We start from the raw sequence: 21585 nt of genomic DNA, 5'->3' as shown, positions 1-21585 counted from the left end.
CATCGAAATAATTAGTTTTTATGATTGTAAGAAACCTATAAAGGGCATAAGAAACATAAAAAAATGTGTACGTGTATTAAATATTGAGCAACAGAAGAACAGAGCTGAACTAAGGGGCCTTTTTCTTTAGGTGGGACCCCAAAATTCCATTTTGCCTTGGGCCCCATAAAGGTATAATAGGCCACTGTCTTCTCTGCATCTGTTCAAAAAGAACCACATCCTTTCACAAATTAAGGCTTCCAGACCTTTATTCTGTACTGAAGGTGTGGCCTAACCATTGCTTTATACATTTTTTTTTTTTTTTTTATCACCAACTTGTCCCTACTGGCAAAATTCCTGTACAAAACTCTGGCAAAATCCCATGAGCTGTCCTTATAGGATTGTCTGCACTAATTAGAGAACTTCACATATGAATGCACAATAATCCAGGCCTTTTTCATTTTCCACTATGCTGAGTGTAATATACCACATCGCTGGCACATTAATCTGGGATTACTGCTACCAGTACAGAGTATTACACATTTGTCAATATTAAACTTCTTTTCCACTTCTCAAACCAATCTGCCTAATTTTCCTGTTGATCTTGTTGCAGTACCATACCCTGATTACTATCAATAACTACCCTGCCAACCTTCACATCATATGCAAACTTAGACATCAAGTCTGATATGCCTTCATCAATACCATTGAAAACAATGGGCCAGCACTATTACTTTTTTAGAAATAGAGTAATAAATAAAAAAGGCACTACAACTAATAAAAAGAATAATCACTTCTGCAATTTAGTATTACAAATTACTTAAAGCTTTCCAGTGAATGACTCAACTTGAATAGTAAAAAAAAATAAAATAAATGCTAATACTTAAATTTTTTATTTGGTTCTTGGAGAATGCATTCAAAAAGTTACACACACACACACACACACACACACAGTCTCAAAAATATTGGTACAAACATTTAGGGGAGGTAGGTAACATTAAAGGAATGTGAATCGCATAGGAACCCATAAGCGGAAATGTCACAGGAAAGTATTAGCAGAGGCACAAGACAGTAATTAGTGGCAAACATTTATTTGACATAATATTAACAATGGAGTACGAGATGAATGCATTTCATGATGTTAGAACAGAAGCTTGAAGGTTCCTCCATGAGACGCAATGCATGCATGACACCAATGCGGCATAGATTGGCAGACACTGTCGAACACACCTGGAGTTTTTGACAGTAACAGCAGCGCAGACGAGTCTCGCCACGAGATCCATTTCCGTCTCCACAGGCAATTCATACACGATAGATTTCAGGGCCCCCCACAGAAAGAAATCCAGGCTCGATAAATCAGGTGAGCGTGGTGGCCAGGCAACGGATCCACCACGGCCAATCCATCGACACCCAAAATGCCTGTTCAAATGGTCACAAACACGCCTTCCATAATGGGCAGGCACCCCGTCATGTTGAAACCAAATGTCGTGTCTCACATTTGCTGGAACATAGTCAAGTAACTCTGGTAGAACTTGTTCAAGAAAGATCCGATATTTAGCAGAGTTCGTGCGGGATGGTAACAGGTATGGGCCGACTAAGCAGTCACCGACCATACCTGCCCACATATTTATTGCAAAGCGATGTTGTGCCGCATGGGGGTGCACACCATGTGGGTTGTCGTGAGCCAACACATGAGCATTGTGCTGATTAAGCCTTTCCGAGTGAAATAGGCCTCATCTGTGAACAAAACATAGGCTGGAAAATTAAGTCATGAACACTTTCTTGGAGAAACCACTGCGCAAAAGCCACACTTGCAGGATGATCTTGGGGGAGCAGTAACTGAACCCTTTAGAGATGAAAGGGGTGTAAGGAATCTTCGTGCCAGACATGCTGTACACTGCAATGAGACACTCCTATGGAAGCGGCAATGGCACATGTGCTGGTAGTAGGATTATTCTGGACAGCATTCAACACTTTCTTCCATGGCGGGAGTTCGCATCGAACGTGGTCTGTCTGCACTACTCCTGTTACCTCTAAATGACCCATAATTGCACAAACTTTGATGCACACACACAAACAAACAGTGGTCTGGTACATGTCTGTCTGGGAAGCGTTCTCCATAAATTCGTTGAGCGGCTCATCCATTGTCCTCTGCTAATCCATACACTAGGTGCATGGATGGTAGCTCACAGTTTGTATATCGATGCATGCTCTTCATGCCACGAGCACTTGAGTAAACCAGAAATTCCCTCTCGCGAACTGATGAACAGTGCTGTTTACCGACTTACGGTGACGTTTCCAGTTAGAGGTTCCTATGCGATTCGCATTCCTTTAGATGTTACCTACTTCCCCTAAACGTTTGTACCAATATTTTTGAGACACCATTTTATATATATATATATATATATATACACACACATATATATATACATACATATACACACACACACATATATACACAGTCCATTCCGGTTATTTGGGACATATCGGGACTAGTGCATTTTGGCCCGAATAAGCGGCTGCCCCAATTATCCGAAGTTTCACGTAAAAGTTAAAAATACAATGTACCCACCCCCTTTTCCAATTGGTTCACTGTACAATCAAATCATGTTACAACGAACTCAACATAGTAAAGTACCATTCACTATACGATGTGCAGTAAGTGCCGGTCATTGTGATCATGTTTGTGAATTGAATTTTAATTATATTAAACAGTGATTCTAATTAGCGAAAATAGGAATATTATCCACAGGCTATAAAAGCAAAGTATATTAAGCACAAATTTACCCTTTATTACCTTACCAATTAAAAAATTAAATGATACATGAAAATCGGAAGAATATACGTGATAATCAGAATAATTAATACGTACTGTAATATGTACATATGAACTAGTTGACATTTCTGTTCACTGACATTTTTGGGTGGGGGTTAAAATTTAAAACAGTAAAAAAGATTTGTTATTTGGTTTTTAGGAGCATTAGCAACTAAGGCCATATTGCTCCGGGATATGCGGTGGTCATCCCTGACCTTTCCGCATCCTCCGTATTTGGTGGTGACGGGCTCGAACCCCGGTCTAATCAAGAAGCGTGTGCTACGCACTGCTGCTCCTTCCCACCTGGCTACGGAGGCGCCCAGTAAAAAGATAAGCAATCAATAACAAAGAACACGGCACACACAAATTGCAAGTAACACAATATGCGCAAATGAAAACTGAGTAACAAAGCTTTAAAAATAGGAATGAAGAGAAGATCTGAAAATTAATTTTTTTATATGATTGATTTCATGGAAGTGTAAACACATTTCACCATAATAACTCACAGAATTCCAGCTGTCGGTATTATCGCAAATTCAGTAAGATTGAGTTTACTGTCCATTTATGATAGATTTCACTAACAGAAAAGCCCAATAAACAGATGACTGCTAATTTTTTTTGGTTGGGACCTCCAGAATTTCAACCGAACCTCGTGGTACCATCGGAGACAATCTTAGGGTAATCTAGTGCTGCAGTCTCCTGCCCCAATTAAGCGAAGCTATTTTCCCTGGCTATTTTCTCGATTGGGTTCTGTTTAAGGTTTGCCCCAAACAAACGGCTGCCCCGATTAACCGGTGGCCCAAATAACCGGAATCCACTGTGCACACACTGTATTCTAACAGAAATTGTTTCTGCAGTATTTGTCTAACTTTTTATTGGCCTCAAAAATCATTACTTTTGATAAGCCTCGTGTTATAAAATGGCAAGATTCTTTTAAGACTAAAAGAATGTCTGTACGCTCAAGGTATGCAAACTCCATTTTGTAAAGGATGATATTATGAAGCTAAATGTTATGATGGGAATAAAAAATGAAATTAGCACAGAACCTCTTAAAAGCTGAATGACAAAAATGGTTTCTACACATTTTAAAATTAATATTTCAAAAAAAAAAATTAAATATTCATTGAACCAATGCTTCCTGTTCTTACTTATCTGGGTATTGCATCAGTGAAGTAAAAAAAAAAAAAAAAAAAAAACTTAAATGAGTCATGTTCTAAAGCTCTATTTATAGATAAAGGTTTAAAATGTGGATAGAGGTAGCTTCTTATATCCTCATCCTGATATTGAGTGAGTTAAATTTTCTTGTTTTGGCACATTTCATGTAGAATCTTTTTTATATATAGTTATTCTTTGAATGTCAACTAAAGCACAAATAATTATATAAAAATTATAAACATGTGAAAGAAAAAAAAAACCTTCAATATTAAAAAAAAAATAATACATTTTAACCAGTGGCACAAGTAGTTCCCAAACTTAAATTTTGGTATATTCATAAAATAAAAATATACCCGAAATATTTAAATATGTTGCAGCTTAATTTAAAAATAAATTAAATTTTCATATTCAAAATTTTAAGTAGGAATTGCTGCAATGAATATCTCATTAAAAGTTAGGTGAATTTCAGAAGAAACATTACAATGCAACAGTCAAAAAATGTGATAGTTTATTTTTGGCTAAATATAAAAAATTTACCTCAGTGAAAAACTTTCATATACAAGTTCTTCTCTATTTACATTTGATTAATAATTTAAAGCGAAAAAAATAAATCCATATATGAATACAGGTTAGGAAAAATACAGGGTGTCTCAAAAATACAATGGCATAACTTCAGGAATGAGTTCCTCATATGTAGACAATAAAAATATTTTATATCAACATAGTTCTGGAAATGCTTGGTTCCCAAGTTATTAACCAGAATGTCTTATCTCTCGCAGGTGATTTCCTTCATCACAAGGTACTGACAGAATCTGGTGGTTTTCCATTCCGACCATGTATTCAAATCAGGAACAAGCAGATATGCACTATGTACGGTTTTGTGGACGGCAATGCTCTGGAGGCTCAATGTTTGTACCACGAAAGGTTCCCAGAACGAAGATGTCCAGACAGGAAAACGTTTAAAAAAGGTATCCATCAATGCCTTTGTGAACATGGGACCTTTACACCTCATGCTGCCGACAGAAGACGACCAAGATCTACGACTCCTGAAGTAGAGGAGATTTTGGATGTTGTGCATGCCACTCCTGGAATCAGCACATGTAGAATAGCAATGCAACTGGCTGTTCAATGTGTGACTACTTGGAGAGTGTTGTGAGAACACCAACTGTATCCATACCATCTACAACAGGTACAGGCCTTATCACCAGCAGATTACCCTGCACGAGTAATGTTCTGCCAGCGGTTCTTGCAATAGTGTGGTACAACTCATCACTTTCCTGCCTTAGTGATATTCACAGATGAAGCACAGTTCACAAGAGACTGAATCCAAAACTTTCACAATCAGCATGTATGGGCTGATGAAAACCCACATGCAATTCTTCCATCACATCAACAGCAGTTCAGCCTCAACATCTGGGTGAGTAATTTTGGTGATAAGTTATTTGGGCCCCATGTACTTCCAAACAAACTCACAGGGCAGGCATACAGAAACTTTCTGGAAAACAACATGCCTGATTTCTTGGACGACACGCCACTGATCATTCGTCAACAAGCACACTTCATGCCCAATGGCACTCCCGCACATTTCAGCCACCTAGCTCGCAATTACCTGAATCTAAGGTTTCCTGGTCGGCGGATATGTAGAGGTGGACCAACTGCCTGGCCTCCACGCTCACTGATTTAAACCAACTAGATTTCTTCTTGTAGGGCCATTTAAAGTCATTGGTGCATTCGACTCTGGTAGCTGATAGGGAAACTCTCCGCAATCGAATTGTGGCAGGTTGTGAAACAAACACGAAACATGCCAGGAATTTGGCATCATCTTTGCGAGTCCATGAGACATCGATGTGAGGCCTGTATTCAGGCAAAAGGTGGACATTTTGAACAATTACTATAAGGTGATGTGAACAGTTAAGTGTCATAGACAGACCTTCAAAACTCTGAAACCAAGCATTTCTGGAAATATGTTGATATAAAATATTTTTATTGTCTACGTATGAGGAACTCATTCCTGAAGTTATGCCGTGTATTTTTGAGACACCCTGTAATTCATATATGAATATTAGTAAGCAGGTATTGCACCTGCCTGCTTAAGCTGATGTCACTAGATAGCATCAGCGCCTCAACTCTGAGTTAACAGCTATACCATGAACTGGAATCAGAACAAGGAAGTCACAAATCATGCTCCTCCCTTAGATACAAGAATTAAGGAATTTAATGGTGTAATTATTTAAGATATGATTAGTTGGAGAGAAAGAGGATTTAATTCCAAAGAACTGTCCCTGGCACAGGAATAACTCATCCTGGTTGTGACCTACGTGGCTACCAGAGCCAAAGGAGTTTATAATTTCATTCCAACTGTTTTATTGCAGGTTTTTTTTTTTTTTTTTTTTTTAGGAGCCCACCATGGTTTCTTGCTACAGAAGTATTGCAGCTTGTAGATACCATAAACTCTTAATTTGGTAACTGAGCATTGTTTACAGTACTTTATTCAGTTCAATTTTTATGACTAGTGCTTCGTGCATTTATAAAAAATATTCAATTTTAAGTGCTTTTCATGTTTGTGTCTGCCCACCACAACATACTGCTTACCCATAGAGATAAAAATTTGAGTATCCATGTGGTAGATATGCCAGCACAAAAGTTAGTTGATCTCTCACAGTTTTTGGCAACAGAATTCAAAAATCAGAATACATCCAGCACTAAAATAAGTACAGTAGAAGCCCTCTTTATCAGACACAATCGGAACCAGCAAGTAGTTAAACAAGTTGGTTAAGTCAGAGAATCATAAAAAGTATACTTACATTTTACATACCTTAAGAATTTTATTTTCACTTAACATGTAAACATGTGCATCATTTACATGAAATTAGCAATTTATCTTTTCAGATGAGAGAAAAAAAAGGTGATCTTTTGGACAGTTCCCTTTTTTCATTTTTAAAAATCCTGGAATCAGCACACGCAGAATAGCAATGCAACTGGCTGTTCAACGTTTGAATATTTGGAGTGTTGGGAGAACACCAACTGTATCCTTACCATCTACATCTACTGACCATTGAATTAGGTTAAACCAGGCGCCTCCGTAGCCAGGTGGGAAGGAGCAGCAGTGCGTAGCACACGCTTCTTGATTAGACCGGGGTTCGAGCCCGTCACCACCAAATACGGAGGATGCGGAAAGGTCACGAAATGACCACCGCATATCCCGGAGCAATATGGCCTTAGTTGCTAATGCTCCTAAAAACCAAAATAACAAAATAACAAATAGGTTAAACCTTTGGTATAATGAGAAGCTATATGAGGGCGTTTTTGACAGAGGAATGAGAAATTTTGGTGCTGGTTAGATTCAATCTCTTCTCCAAATTTAGGTCCATTTTTTCACATCAGAGTGTGAATTTCTGCAATGTCATTTTCTAATAAATTACTGATTTGTTACTGCTGAATCCATTGTTGTATATCTTCTTCCAGTAAGTCTTTGAAACTATCAATTTTCCTGATATCAGTTAATCAACTATATTCTTCAAGTATGAATTTTATATTAAAAGTTGCCAGGGATTAGTTGGATAAATAAGCCAACAAATAAGTTACCCTAAAGGGTACATTATAAAGGACCCTCACAAATAGAAGAATCAGAAAACATGTTATATTCTCTTTTAATGAACCTACTCTGTAATGTTTGTCATGAATGGAATTGTTTAAGGGAACCCACCTTGCACAAACTATGGGCATTACTAAATGTCCATATATTATTGCTAAATTTGATTGCACGAACCAGAGCTATAATGCTCAATATGTTCTACACTGATATCAATATTTATAAAAGTACAGTAAACTGCCGCGAATAGCGGGGGTTACGTTCCTGAGAAATGTCGCGAATAACAAAAACGCAAATACTGAGTTATGGCTCCCATAGTAATAAAGGGGTTCCGTTCCAAAGTATGAAACATGTAAGAAAAACTAGTCTAAAATTTTGTCTATGTATGTATTATATGTACCTTCATATTATGACCATGTACATAGTGAAATGCAAGCATATGGCATCGAAATGAAAATAAGAAACAATTTAATATTAAATTGTAATATTTATTAGAAATTTCAAACAAATTTTTCAAACCAGCACCTTTGCTAGCTAAAAAAAAAAAAAACTTATCCCGCCAGAGCTATCACCAGTTTTGCTAAAGTGTTGATAAAGGAGTTTTGCCTTTTCACGAATGATGAGTGAACTTAACAGAATTTTATTCTGAGTTCTGTCTTCTCTCCACAGATTTAAAGCCTTTTCTATTTTTTAGTGCGTTTTCACGGACACTACGGCTGATTTTTTCTTCCGATTTCTTGATTGATCGTACCGTTGACTCATTGATTTTTATATAATGTTTTGCCACTGAGGAGACACTTTCATCATTAGAATTTGTCTAATAACTCAATTTTATTCGCTAATGTCATCACCTTTGATCTTTTCACATTTCCCTTGTTATTCGTAGCCATATTTTTGTACGGGTTAGAAAGAACTTGTCCACAATAAAGTCACTTTCTTCCGTTAACACGCTCGAAAAAGTCTGTTTTATAGTGCAAAACGGTAGATTTATCATTTTTGTAAGCATATCAATTTATCAACTGAAATTTATTCAATTTATAAGCATATAAATTAAAAGCAAACGACGAAACCTTCCATGACAAGTGCATAACACATACTGAACAAGGACTAGCGAGAAACATCCATGCTCGCGATTTTGTCACCCCTCTCCCCCCACCCACCGAGTGCTGTTTTGACCGGGAAAGATAATTTAGCCACGCCCCTTTTATTTTTATTGCGGAAAATATTCACGGCGCTTTAAAATTCATTTTTTTAGGTTTCATTTTATATTAAATCAGCGATCGAGAATACGCGAAACTGCGAATAGCGGGGGTTTACTGTATAAGAGAAGTTTACCTCAATATGATACATAGAACACTTCTGTATGATACTCTCCAGAAATTAAAATGAAAACAATTAAAAAAATTGAAAATTTTGCATTACAGTAAGAAATAAATTAAAAATGAAATGAACACAATTAAAAAATTAATTTAACAAAAAAAAAAAAAAAAAAAAGACTAGCACTATCCAAGACTCAAATTTACATTGAAGAGGGAGAATACAAATACTAAGTCATTAAATTTTCTAAATTTCACGCTTGCTCGGGACATGAATAAAATCCAATTTAACATCTATTGTAAACCTACAAACACCGGTATGCTTCTGCATTATAGCAGCTATCACCCATTCACCTACAAAAGATAGATTATCTTTAATCAATTTCTCAATGCTTATAAATATTCAACGACAGAATCTGCTTTGAGCTCAGAAATCCAAATATTAACCAATAGATTCTTAAACAGGGGTTACCCACTTGCTACAATAGACAGGATTAGGGTACAAGCTAAGGATAGAATAAAATAAAAAAAACACCAATCAACAATAGTAATTTGTAGTAATCAACAAAATAAAAAAATACTTTATTTCTGTTCCATATGTTGAACAGTGGTACAAAGATTCTTTAAAAATACCAAATTTAAAATTGTAGCCAGGCCAATATGGAAATTACACACAATACTGAACAATCACTCAGTCCTTTCCTTGTTTGCAACACAAATAAATGACCTAGTATACATTTCTTGCGGTGATTGTGACTCATCTTATCAGGATTCTGTGGCTTCCTCTGAATTTGTGTTAATCAACACGCAGCCTCAGTTTGTGCTTCTCATTCAGCAGCATCAGAATTAGCCTTTCATGCCGTTAATGAAAGGCACTTATTTAATGAGGCCGAAATACTTAAGTGTCCAACGCAATTATACGAGACTTAATTGCAGAAACCATCGAAATTAAAATACATGAGAATTCTGTTAATGTTCACCAGCCATATCTAATCTGCGACTTGTAGTTCTTTACACACATGTGTGAAGACAAATAATCCCTATTTAAGTTCCATGCTCACCTCTATTCAGTAATTTTCATTCCTGTGGTCATGACATATGGGCGAAAAGCATTGTCAGCTTCAGGAAGGAATATAGTTTTGCATTTTTTTCATTAAATTAATTTTTTGCTTAATTTTTAATTGGGTTAAATTGATGATTTTTAATTGTTCATTTGATTTTTAATTATTGTTAATTATTTCTTATTGTAATATAAGGTTATTTTTTTAAAATTGTTTTAGTTTTAATTTCTGGAGATTATCATACAGAAGTGTTCTACGTATCATATTGAGGTAAACTTCTCTTACTCTTTTACAAATTATTGCTAAATGCTTCCATGGCAAATGTTGAGTATTTTTTCCAAGTGCATACACATTCTTGTTTTGAAATTGTTCAACAAATTTGTTCCATCAGAATTGACTGATTCTGATGGCCACCAGACCTACCATCCACAACCTGACTCACAACTGGGCACACCACCAAATATGGAGGTTGTGGAAAAGGTCAGGGAATGACCACCGCATATCCCGGAGAAATATGGCCTTAGTTGCTAATGCTCCTAAAAACCAAATAACAAACAAACAGCTGGGCATACTTCCCAAAATACTTTAGTAATTTTTTTCATGGAAAGATTTAGAATTTATCTTTGGCAAAAAATCTGATTGCTGAACAATGCTCAGTTTTTTTAATGTTAGTTTAAGATAAAGTTACCAAAACAACCTATCCTATAAGTTAATAGATTTTATATATGCTGTTCAACTGTTTATCATCCCTTATGCAATTATTCATTTGTATTTTTGAAATGAGAATTGTTGTTCTGGTTCCTCTGTTGCATGACAGCCTTGCTATTTATTTTGTATTGTGCTGTTCACTACCAGTTTATAGAGGCATTTGCCTTGAAAACTACTTACCTGTCCTTTATGATTAACTTTTTTATTCTGTATATTTTTTTAAACACTTTTAGTGCATTGTTTTGTCTGTTAATTGCTTTTAGTTAGCTTATTTTCAACTTACATTTTTACTAAATTTCAGTCAACTGTTTCAAGCAATTTTTACTCCTGCTTAATTATGGAAATTTGCTGAAAACACCTATGTTCAGTTCAATTGCCAGTAGCTTTTAGTCACATTTAGTGGAGAGACAAGTTGTCTAATAATGTAATGTATTTTAATTGATATTTGAAACATGGTGCTTCAAAAATTAACAATTTGGATCATCTAAGAATGTGCACTTGTAACAACCATAACTTCTGGCATGGTTACTCACATATTAGCAAAACTGAACATTGAATCATTGTTTATAGGAAGGTGCTCAATATTGAAGTACATTCATTATTACATCATGGATGCACTGGACATTTTAAACAAACTCCCATCATAGTGACTGGCATGAAATGTTAAGTTTCAAAATAGTAGTTTCTTTTAGATAACTCCAATGTTTTAAAACCACACCCAACACTTAAGAGTTAACTGGCAGCATGCTCAATAAAGCAAAGATAATATAGTGTAATGTTCTAACTGACATGGCTTAACTTTTCACTATTTCTTAATTATTCTGTTTTAATACATCATACAGAACCAGAATTTACCTATACTGGATCATATCTGTGTCATACTCTTACACAAATAAATTATTTCAAATTTTAACATTATAATAAACATGACTTTCCTCTACTGATTTATTGGAGGTTAGATCAACTTCTAAAGATTGAGATTTATTTTCAAATTAAGAGATGCAACAGTTCACTTTTATCCTTTTATAAAAAAAGTTCTCTATATTAAATGGTTTTGTTTTTTTGTTTTTTTGTTTAATTCCTTTAGGTATTTTAAAAGTTGTGTTTTGATACTCACGAGAATGATAAGACTGTGACAGCCTGCTGCCCTGGAATTGTCCGATATAAAGCTTCCATTGCAAGAATAAGCTCTTCTGATAATTGACGAAATTGATCTGTGCCTTTTTGAGATAATTCTCTTTCGTATGGTACATTGGTGATGATTAAAGTCATTCGGAAATAAACTGCAATAATTAATTATTTCAGTCAGCTTATATCAAAATAAATAGAAGACAGTATTATAAAACTGTTGCAAACATTTATAATGCTGCAATATTCAGAATCATTATTATAAAGATACTTCAACATTTAAAAAGGAAAATTCCCTTTTTAACTGTAAGACTGATATCACTCCACCTCTTCAATATTTATATAGATGAAGTGGCAAAAACAGCCACACAAGAAAAGAAAGGTATCAAGATAATTGACTGAATATAAGTTACAAAATGTCAACATATTAATTGCAAATACAATGACCAAGTTAGAAATTTTAATTACTAAGTTGGCCAAGACAAGTGCAAATTACAATATAATAATGAACATCAACAACACTAAAGTAGTGAAAAATGGAAGGGATGAGAAATGATAAAAGAGAACTGAATGGGCAAACCATTGAGAAAGAAAGTTTATAAATTCAACTATCTGAGCAGTAATAACAGAATAATCTGGAGAAGTAATAAAATTAATAAATAATTAAACTATTAGACAATAATACCAGTAGTAATACCTGGGGCAGTAAAACAGAAAGAGGAAAAGAAACCAAGGTCAGGGTGAAATATCTAAGAAAAATAAACCTGACAAGGACAGAGGAAAATAAATGATCAAGTCAGATGGGAACATTTGTCTACTTTGGTAGGTGACAACATATAAAACTGATGCAATTGCTAATTGCATCAGATTTATGGTATCCAATCGATAATTGGATACCATAAATCTGCCAATTTTATACTAAATACTCTACTTTAGGGAAGGGAATTAAAATTGAAAGAAAGAAATTTAACGAGTTTAATACCTTTAAAAATTGTGAAATCCAAGATCTGCATAAAAGTAAAAAATAAATGTTTAAGCATGCAATAAAATATAATTAAACTATTCTAAAATGTATCTCAAAGTAAAAATGTTTATTTTAAACACAGTCCTTATCAATCCATTTTGGAGATAAATCTCTTGGTCAGTCTCATTATAGCATGTAAATCAGACAGAGAAACAATTGTTATAAAAAAAAAATTTTTAAGTGTTCAACATCTCTATCACTAACCTGCAATTTTTGTTTTTTTTTTGATATTGGAAATTCACTACAATAGAGTTAAAACATTTTTACACATAGTTGGGTGACTGGAGGTGCTAAGACATTAATATAATCTCTCTTCCCAAAGCTTAATGGAAATATGTGATGCACAAGGGTTTCCATAAGTCAGAACCTAAAGGGCATTTATACTCTGTCACAGACTTCTTTCATCAATCCATCATGTAGTATGACTGATGACTTTTGAGGTTATGATGAATATCATGGTGAGATCCAATCTTCCTTACAGTGAGGATACAGCTCTAAAACAGTGTTTGCAGCCTGGCTGCTAGTTAGTACACCGAACCGAACATATTGGTAACTCTTTAGGAGGCTTCCAGATCAGCTAGTGTATAATCTTGCTACCTCTACTCTGCCAGACAGTGATTGGAGGGAGTCAGAACAGTGTGTATGCAGGGGCATTGTCGAGGCCATGTTATCTCAAGGATCTGGGTATATTCTTACCATGTGTAGGCCATATCCAAAAATTTCATTACTTCATACATCATGTCTCTGACCCACTTTTTCTTACTATTGAATACACCACGAATTATAAAACTAACAGAGCAAGCTTATCTGTGAAGAGATCTAAACCTCCCAAACACTTCCTAGTTCATTTCACAAATATGTGGTCTCAATTCTAATCTCAACGATGTCCATTTCCACTTGTAGTCTGCCAAACCCCATGTAGTTTTTTTTTTTTTGACAGAATCTCAGTTATCAGTTGATTCAACTACTGCTCATCTCAGTTGCCCAAATTATTTGCTGTACGATTCCTTTCACCTGAAAGTTGGTATGGTATTTGTATGTCTGTTTCGATAATCCCTATCAGAGACTTGGTAATTTGGAATCTCCTCTCTTCAATCTTATCTGATTTAATCTCTACCTCATTGTATCAAATTCATCTGTTGTCTCTACCATTCTCCCAACTCCACTAATCACTTGGAGCTCTGACTTCCTGTCTCTGCAACTTGATTTCTCCAGTCAAACTTCCATAACAGTGAGGTAATTTTCCTTGGCGATTGTAATGTTCACAACTCAGACTGGCTCCCATTTTCTAGTCACACCAACCCAGCTGGTCGAGATGCTGAGGCTTTTGCAATTACTAATGACCTTGCACAGACTGTTCATTTACCTACAAGAATACTGGACGATCCTACCATACAGCCAATATGCTCGATCTTTTTCTCACAAACAACCATTCTAAGTATATGATCGAAGTGAGAGGTCCTTTAGGCACCTCAGATCACAACTTGGTGATTGTCTCTTCTACAATGGAGCCTTTATCTCATGGCTATTCCCAACCTTGTGTTGTTTGCCATTACAGGAATGCAAAATGGGATGACCTGTGAGATTTCTTTTCTTCTTTTCCTTGGTCGGACTGTTTCAAAACTTCTGATGTCAATGTTTGCTCAGATCGAGTCAGTGAAATTATTCTTGTAGGAATGGAATCCTTTATTCCACATCCACTTTAAAATCTCTTCCTTTATCTAAACCTTGGTTTTCCAATAAATGTGCGAAGGTTGGTGAAGAGAAGAATGTTGCATATGTTAATTGGCTTGTTTCCAATTCTTCAGTTTCATTTTCTGATGCCTACACCAAAGCTTGCAACAATTGTAAAGCAGTTATTAATCAGTCCAAACTAGATTTTGAACAGGCTAAGAGTAGAAAATTTGCTTCTTGCCCTAATGGTAGCCGAGCATTCTGGTCTCTTGCCAAAACTATTGGCGGCAACCTTTGCCCATCTCTGCTCCCAACTCTGTCAAAACCAGATGGTTCTGTTGTCACTTCAGCCAAGGATAAAGTTGACCTGCTAGCATTCTATTTTTCTTCCAACTCTTGTATTAATGATCTTGGTAAAACATCTCCCCCATTCGCAACATGCTCCATTCAATGTCTCCTGTGGTCTTCTTTCAAAAGAAAGTTCCCAGGTCCTGATGGTATTTCTCCACTTGTTCTCAAAACCTTTGCTCCTGAACTTACTACTGTTCTTTGCCACTTTTCACTTTCTTATTCCAAAAAGTGTTTTTCCTTCTGCTTGGAAATTTGCTCATATCTAGCCAGTTCTTAAAAAAGGTGAGAAATCCCTCCCATCCAATTATTGTCCCATTGCAATTACTTCTACTCTTTCTAAAGTAATGGAAAGATCAATTAACCGCCAACTCTTAAACTACCTAGAAACCTATCTGATCAATGATCGCCAGTATGGATTCTGTCAGTGTCTATCCACTGGTGATATTCTGGCTTATGTTACCCATTTGTGGACAAATTCAATGGAAAAGTTTGGTGAAACACAAGCAGCTGCTCTTAACATCTTAAAGGCTTTCGATCGTGTTTAGCATAAAGGTCTTCTAAACAAGCTCCCATATTATGGTCTGGCAACTCTTTTTTTATAATTGGTTATCCAGTTTTCTCTCTGATTGCTCAATAAGGATGATGGTAGATGGTTCTGTCTTTAACTTCTCCACTAATGCCAATGTCCCCCAAGGTTCAGTTCTTCCCCCATTCTTTTCCTCTTGTATACTAATGACCTTCTTCCATTAACTGGAAATCCTATCCATAGTTTTGCCGATGATAGCCATTGCATTCCACTTTCCATTTTGAGAAACCTTGCCCTGCTCAATCAGCTTCAACTTCTCAAATATTTGCTACCAATTCCTCAAATGCCAATCTCCAGGTAATTCTCCAGTGGGACAAAGAAAACTTAGTTGCTTTGAATCCTTCAAAAACTCAGTCTTAGCTTATATCTCACAAAAAGGATTCTTCTGCTCTTATGCTTATTTTTGGTGACACTGGTTTCTAGGCAAAATGACATCTCTTTTGGGGATTACCCTGATTTCTAATCTCTCTCTTGGCACAAGCACATTACAAATATTGCTTCCTCTGCATCTAAAAAACTTGCTTTTCTTTTGCTCTCGTCCTTACTTTTCTTCCAAACAGCTGTACACTCTCTACAAATCGCAAATCCAGCTACCATGGAATACTGTTCCCACAGCTGGGGCAGTGCCCCCAAAACCTCTCTCAGGCTTCTAGATTCCATTCAGAAGAGGGCAGTTAGGTTAATTAATGACTCCTCTCTAACAGTCTCATAGACTGTACTGTTTCTACTGCATGCCTTTTCTACAGATACTTCCATGGGCACTGTTCTTCCGAATTGGCTTCTATAATTCCTGCTCTTTCAAAACAGTCCAAACACGTGCTGCCACCAGCCATTTACTGTCCAACTTCAAACTCACAACCAACTTTTCATTTTCCTCGTTTATTCATTCAACTGCCGTTTTCTGGAACAACCTTTCTTCGTATTTCCCAAAAATTACAGTCTACAGAAGTTCTAATGTCAACAAATATCTTCTTTCGTCTTCTCAAATCTCCAACTCGAGCACAGTACTATAGGTTCTAATGCCTCTCTTGTTTGGGCATTTTCATAAAAAATATATATATATATATCAGTGGTTTATAGCCAAGACCAATCAGTTCGGGAGGAAAAAGGACGGACTTTCTACCCTAATGTTCAAACAAACCATCCATAGTTTCACTATGGCTGCAAACAATCTGAATAGCAAGCAATTCAAGAGTAAATTGTATTCATTTTCTATAGGTCCAGATTTTAAGAAGTGCTTAAATTTTAAGAATATAATGCAACTAGGTAAAACAGACACATTCTTCAATTAACTTGAATTCTTTTACCTATAAGACCCAGGCTTTTTATATGCCCTGTATAAGTTTAAACAGCAATTATATCAGAATTACACACATAACACTATCCTATTTTAGTAATAAGTTGTGGGGGGGAAAAAGCTTTGAGGACTATTTAAACTTTCTGCAATGAACCACAAGCCCTGTAGTGTCCTTATTTTCAATTATAAAATCAATACCCAGATAACTGAATTGAAATACATAACCTTGTAAAGGAAGCATAATAAATCAAACTGGGAAAGAACAATACCTAGAATGAGATCACAGCCTTCCTTCATTAAAAGATCTGCAGTAAGCAAATCCATTTTGCAAGTCTAGATGCAACTGAAATAATCTTAACCCATTCGTACAATCTAAAGCAACTATTAAAAAAGTGCCCTCCTTGAAAATAAATTACATATTCAAATAAAGGTTGCATTTCTAGAAGGAATGCTTAAGCTTCACTGTCTCATTCCTCAAATAGGCCATTGAATTGGTTCTAATATTTGCACAATCCTCGAGCTGCATTAGTCCTATTGTCAAAGAAAATAAATAATTAAATAAAAAACATTTTATATCATTGCCACTCTGTAAACAGGACTTCCTCAAAACAAGAACCAGACTTTCTCAGAAGATTATTAATCAGGCAAATAAATTAATCAGAAAAAATTAAAACATGTCCAAAACTCAAGATGTCATACAGCAATACAAGCATTTCGAACTATTATTATTATTATTATTACAAGGAAGCCTGAGGCTTGTGCTGCACCAGCAAAAAAAAAAAAAAAAAATTCTGATTTACCCTGAGAGAGAAGTAGAAAGGAATCACCAAGAAAGAAGAATGATGATATCCAGCTCAGGATCCTGGGTGTGCCAAGCCCATACTCACCAGGTGCGAATCCCTGGGGTAGGGGGGTTAGAAAATAAATCAGAAAGGAAGTGTGCCTTTCAGATTTAATTCATAAGCACTGTCAAAATGTTTTAATTTTTAATGCAGTTTCAAATAACATCAGGCTCATCCAGAATGCAAGCAGCAGTTTCTATGGTTCAACTCAAATTTGTGTTTTATCATTTTTTTCACTGGGAGACCAGTACCTTCATGTGTTCCCAGAAGAAATAATCAAGTGGAGTAAGATCAGGTGGAACTAGGTACCAAGCTTGTGGACCTCCATGGCCAACTGAGCAATTAGTGTAATGCTAATTTGTGTATTCTAAGACCTGTCACCCGAAATGCACTGTTGACGTGCATGATATCATAGCCACATTCCTCTTTTCTAAAAAGGAGGATCTTCTAATAAAAAGTGGAAGTTTATCCTTTAAGAAACTGAGGAAGTCCAAATAGTTTACATGATCATCAGTAGGAAGTGGTCCAATCAAGTGATCACAAGAGTGAATAGTAGCACATGGGGGGTGGAATGATCCCTTGTTTTAGAAGTTATTTAAAAACAAAAAATTCTTTGAATATTTCATATCCAAAATATATAATTTACAAAAATTACTCTTCCATTAATACATGTTATATTTTATTTAAATCACTCAATTTTCCACACCCAAATTGCATATACAATGTACAATAAAAAGTAAATATCTATTATTATATACTTCATTTTTAATGCAATCCCAATGCTTCATCAAAAATCATAAGCTGCCAGATTTCTACACAGACAGAAATACTAATTTGAAGTAAAAATGTGCTGTGCTTTGTATTAATAAAATGTATAACTGTTGATGTGCAACAATTCACTGACAAAATATGGGAGCATATAGACTTGGAATTGATATAAAATTCATTGAATATGGTGTGGTCAGGCCCAAGAGAGAGGGAGGGAGGGAAGGAAGGCAACTGGGGAGTCACAGTACCATTTCAAGGGCCAAGACCAACATTACATTTAATTAAATTCATCTTAACAACTGGGAAAAAAACAAATTTAAAATAATAAAAAATATTTTTATTTTAATAATTCATCTTATAAATTCATTATGTTAGATTAATATATTAGATCTCCTTGTGTTAGTTGTGTATGTCAACATCTACATGTGAACACATACATGAGGGGAGACCATGCACTTTGCAATGGGGCTCATATTACACATACAAGGGGGTACCCATCATGCAGAGTGAATGGGTAATGCAGGCTGCAAACACCAAAGGAGGTGGCAGTGCACAGTATGGGTATTGGGGGCCAAGTGTACAGCATAGGTAGAGATGTAGTTAAGTGCCACCATTATGGTTGGAAAGTCATCTGACATTGTTCTGGTTAGTCTCTACCACATGCAGCATGTTTTTTTCTTGATCAACTTAATAAAATAACAAAATACAGCAATGTTGTGTTTATGTTCTCTAACGGATGAGTAAAAGGAACCAGTTTCTCTCAGTTGCTGGTGCACATTGCTGAATACTCATCAGCTTTTAGTTTGAAATTAACTGCTGCTTTATGTCTATTACAAAACCACTAAAAAAAAATTAAGTCTGAAAAAAATTGTTGTTTTTTTTTTTAAGTCCTCACAATTCATACCTGTGCTATTACATAGCAAGGGTCTTTTGCAAGGAATTATGCAACTTTTTAAATGAACTCTATTTTCATATGCTTTGCTAATTTGAATGATTCATACTGGCTTCAAGCATATTTCAACTGCTCAGCTCAGATCAAAGGGGTGTGGTCAGTTCCCATAGAAATTCACAACTTAATTTCCATAAGTCTGCTGCACTTTAGATTCTAATACTGATAAATATTTATTAGAATCTCAAGAATCAAGCTAATAGATTAACAACCCTTCAAGTATTCTCAATTGGGGGCGGGGGGAAGATACTCTTCTGGATTTAGGTAGTTGGATTTGGTGTACCTATTTTTTTTTTATTTTGAGTCCCTTAAAAAAAAAAAAAAAATTGGGAGGGAACAAGCTCGGCCAACAATAATCCTGCTGAACTAGGCTCCCCGACAAAATGGGGAGCTGGAGTAACTCCCCTTGGTAAATCCAGCCTTAAGAATATACAGTAGAAATTTAACATGAAACCTTGGGGACAGAATTTTTTCATGCTAAAAGAAGTAAATAAAAAAAACCAAAAAACTTTCTGATGTCGTAATAATCAAAACAGTTAAGAAAGTTTAAACAAGTTAACATTTTGTGCACTATATAACACTACACAAGGGGCATTTTACAAACAATTTATTAAGACTTAACATGTTCATTGACTTCATCAGATAAAAGAAAACGTACAAAATGTAAACATTTAAAAAAAAAATTTGGTAAAAAAAATTCTAATCTTTTATTGCACTATGTTATTTATCATCTTATTACCTACAAATTGTTCAATATCGTCAATCATTTAGTTCATTTCACCACTTGTATATACATCTAAATATCTGCGCATACTTTCCGTCAATTTTTGCATTTCTGATGTAGTAGGAACAGGAACTAACAAATCAATGTCATTGTCTACATTATCATCAACATCTTCACCCACTGAATCCACTTCCATAGGCCATACGACGTCCAAAATATCACCATCTGTTAAAATCTACACTGTACACAAATTGGTATCATCAACTACAAATTCATCCAAAGATACTGAACTTTCTAAAAAAGAGACTAAACACATCCAAACATTTCACTGAATGTCAGTTCAGCTTCTTGATTGGCTTGAGACAATTGAGTAGGTATTAAATCAGTCATTCTGCATGACGAAAACAATGAGTCTATGGTGTTACAAGGTTCCAAGCAGTGCACAACATATGTAAGGCATCCAATAAGTTGGCAGAGAAATCTTTGCTTCAATTGCAGCCAAATATTTTCTTAGCAATTGTTTTCGGTAATAAGTTTAAATTCTGTATTATGCCTTGATCACAAGGCTGTAGAATGATCTTAGTGTTTGGAGGCAAAAATACAAGCTTTGTAGCTTTTAATCTCACTTCAGAGTGCGCTGGACAATTAACAATCATGGCAAATTTTTGCTTTTTGCATAAATTCAAAAGCCAATCAGTAAAGCCAATCTAAATTCAAAAGCCAATCAGTAAATATTGTCACAGTCATCCACGCTTTCTTGTTTGCCATGTGCTCAACTGTTTTTTTTTACATTAAAAAAAAAAGTGCAGATTCATGCTCTTCCCGATAATGAAGGGCAGCTTTTCAGATCCATTCGAATTACAAGCCACCATTACAGTTATCCCCTCTTTGGACTTTGCTGCCAGAATACTGCTGTACCTTAAACGATAACATTTTATTAGGTAAGCAGCAATAGAACAACCGCTTTTTGTCAGCATTAAAAACATCTCTTGCGCTATATTCTTCAAGCACTGTGGGCAATGTAGACTGCAGCCAATCCAATGTCAGACTTGTTGAAACTTTATTTGCTTCACTGCAAACATTTTAAAAATGTAGTTTTTCTTGAAACTACAGTGAATTCGAAACACTTGAATTGCAAATATCCACTTTTCCATTAATAGAGGTCCCGATATTGGAGCATCCATAGACCTAGCTTGTTTGAATAAAACAAGCAACACAGCCTCCAAATCTTAGTGTTTGGCCATTCTCATCCATTTCCTATCCGGCTCAAACATACTGCACTCAAACGTTGCAGTAAGTTGGTCTCTATTCTTTGATTGCTGCCAATGTAGAGTTAGCAATTCCAAGCTTTTTTACAAATATCTGGTTTTGAAGAATCCCCTACATCTACTGCTTTAAGCAACTCCACTTTAACTTTAAGTGAAATAGCACTTTGTTTATGCCCTGATTTTTCCATTGTACAGTTGAGGGTGATATGGATTTTTTTTACTAAACCCGAAATTCACCACTTTATATAGTACATGTCACTCATTTCAAGACTGTAAATGAAATGTTTTGCCCACCGAGGGTAATCCCATTTGTTTAAAATAAGGGTGGTGTGCAGCATCCTTGTACTA

The 21585-nt window shown here is 35.5% G+C and overlaps 1 protein-coding gene across 11 annotated transcripts in view; it reads right to left on the bottom strand.

Moving 5' to 3' along the window:
- trol (terribly reduced optic lobes) overlaps positions 1-21585 on the bottom strand; it is a 1731230-nt gene that overhangs the window by 1562400 nt on the left and 147245 nt on the right. For all 11 annotated transcript variants that reach the window (XM_090387691.1, XM_090387694.1, XM_090387699.1 and 8 more), the window contains exon 3: positions 11744-11909. In XM_090387691.1, coding sequence (XP_090243817.1) covers positions 11744-11909 — 166 coding nt within the window. The remainder of the gene's footprint in view (positions 1-11743; positions 11910-21585) is intronic.

The sequence above is a fragment of the Mastigoproctus giganteus genome, chromosome 13, assembly GCF_048544385.1.
Source record: "Mastigoproctus giganteus isolate SK-2022 chromosome 13, ASM4854438v1, whole genome shotgun sequence".
In the NCBI taxonomy this organism is placed as follows: domain Eukaryota; kingdom Metazoa; phylum Arthropoda; class Arachnida; order Uropygi; family Thelyphonidae; genus Mastigoproctus; species Mastigoproctus giganteus.
Note: the sequence above shows the minus strand (reverse complement) of the source record. Positions and strands in the feature narration are given on the sequence as shown.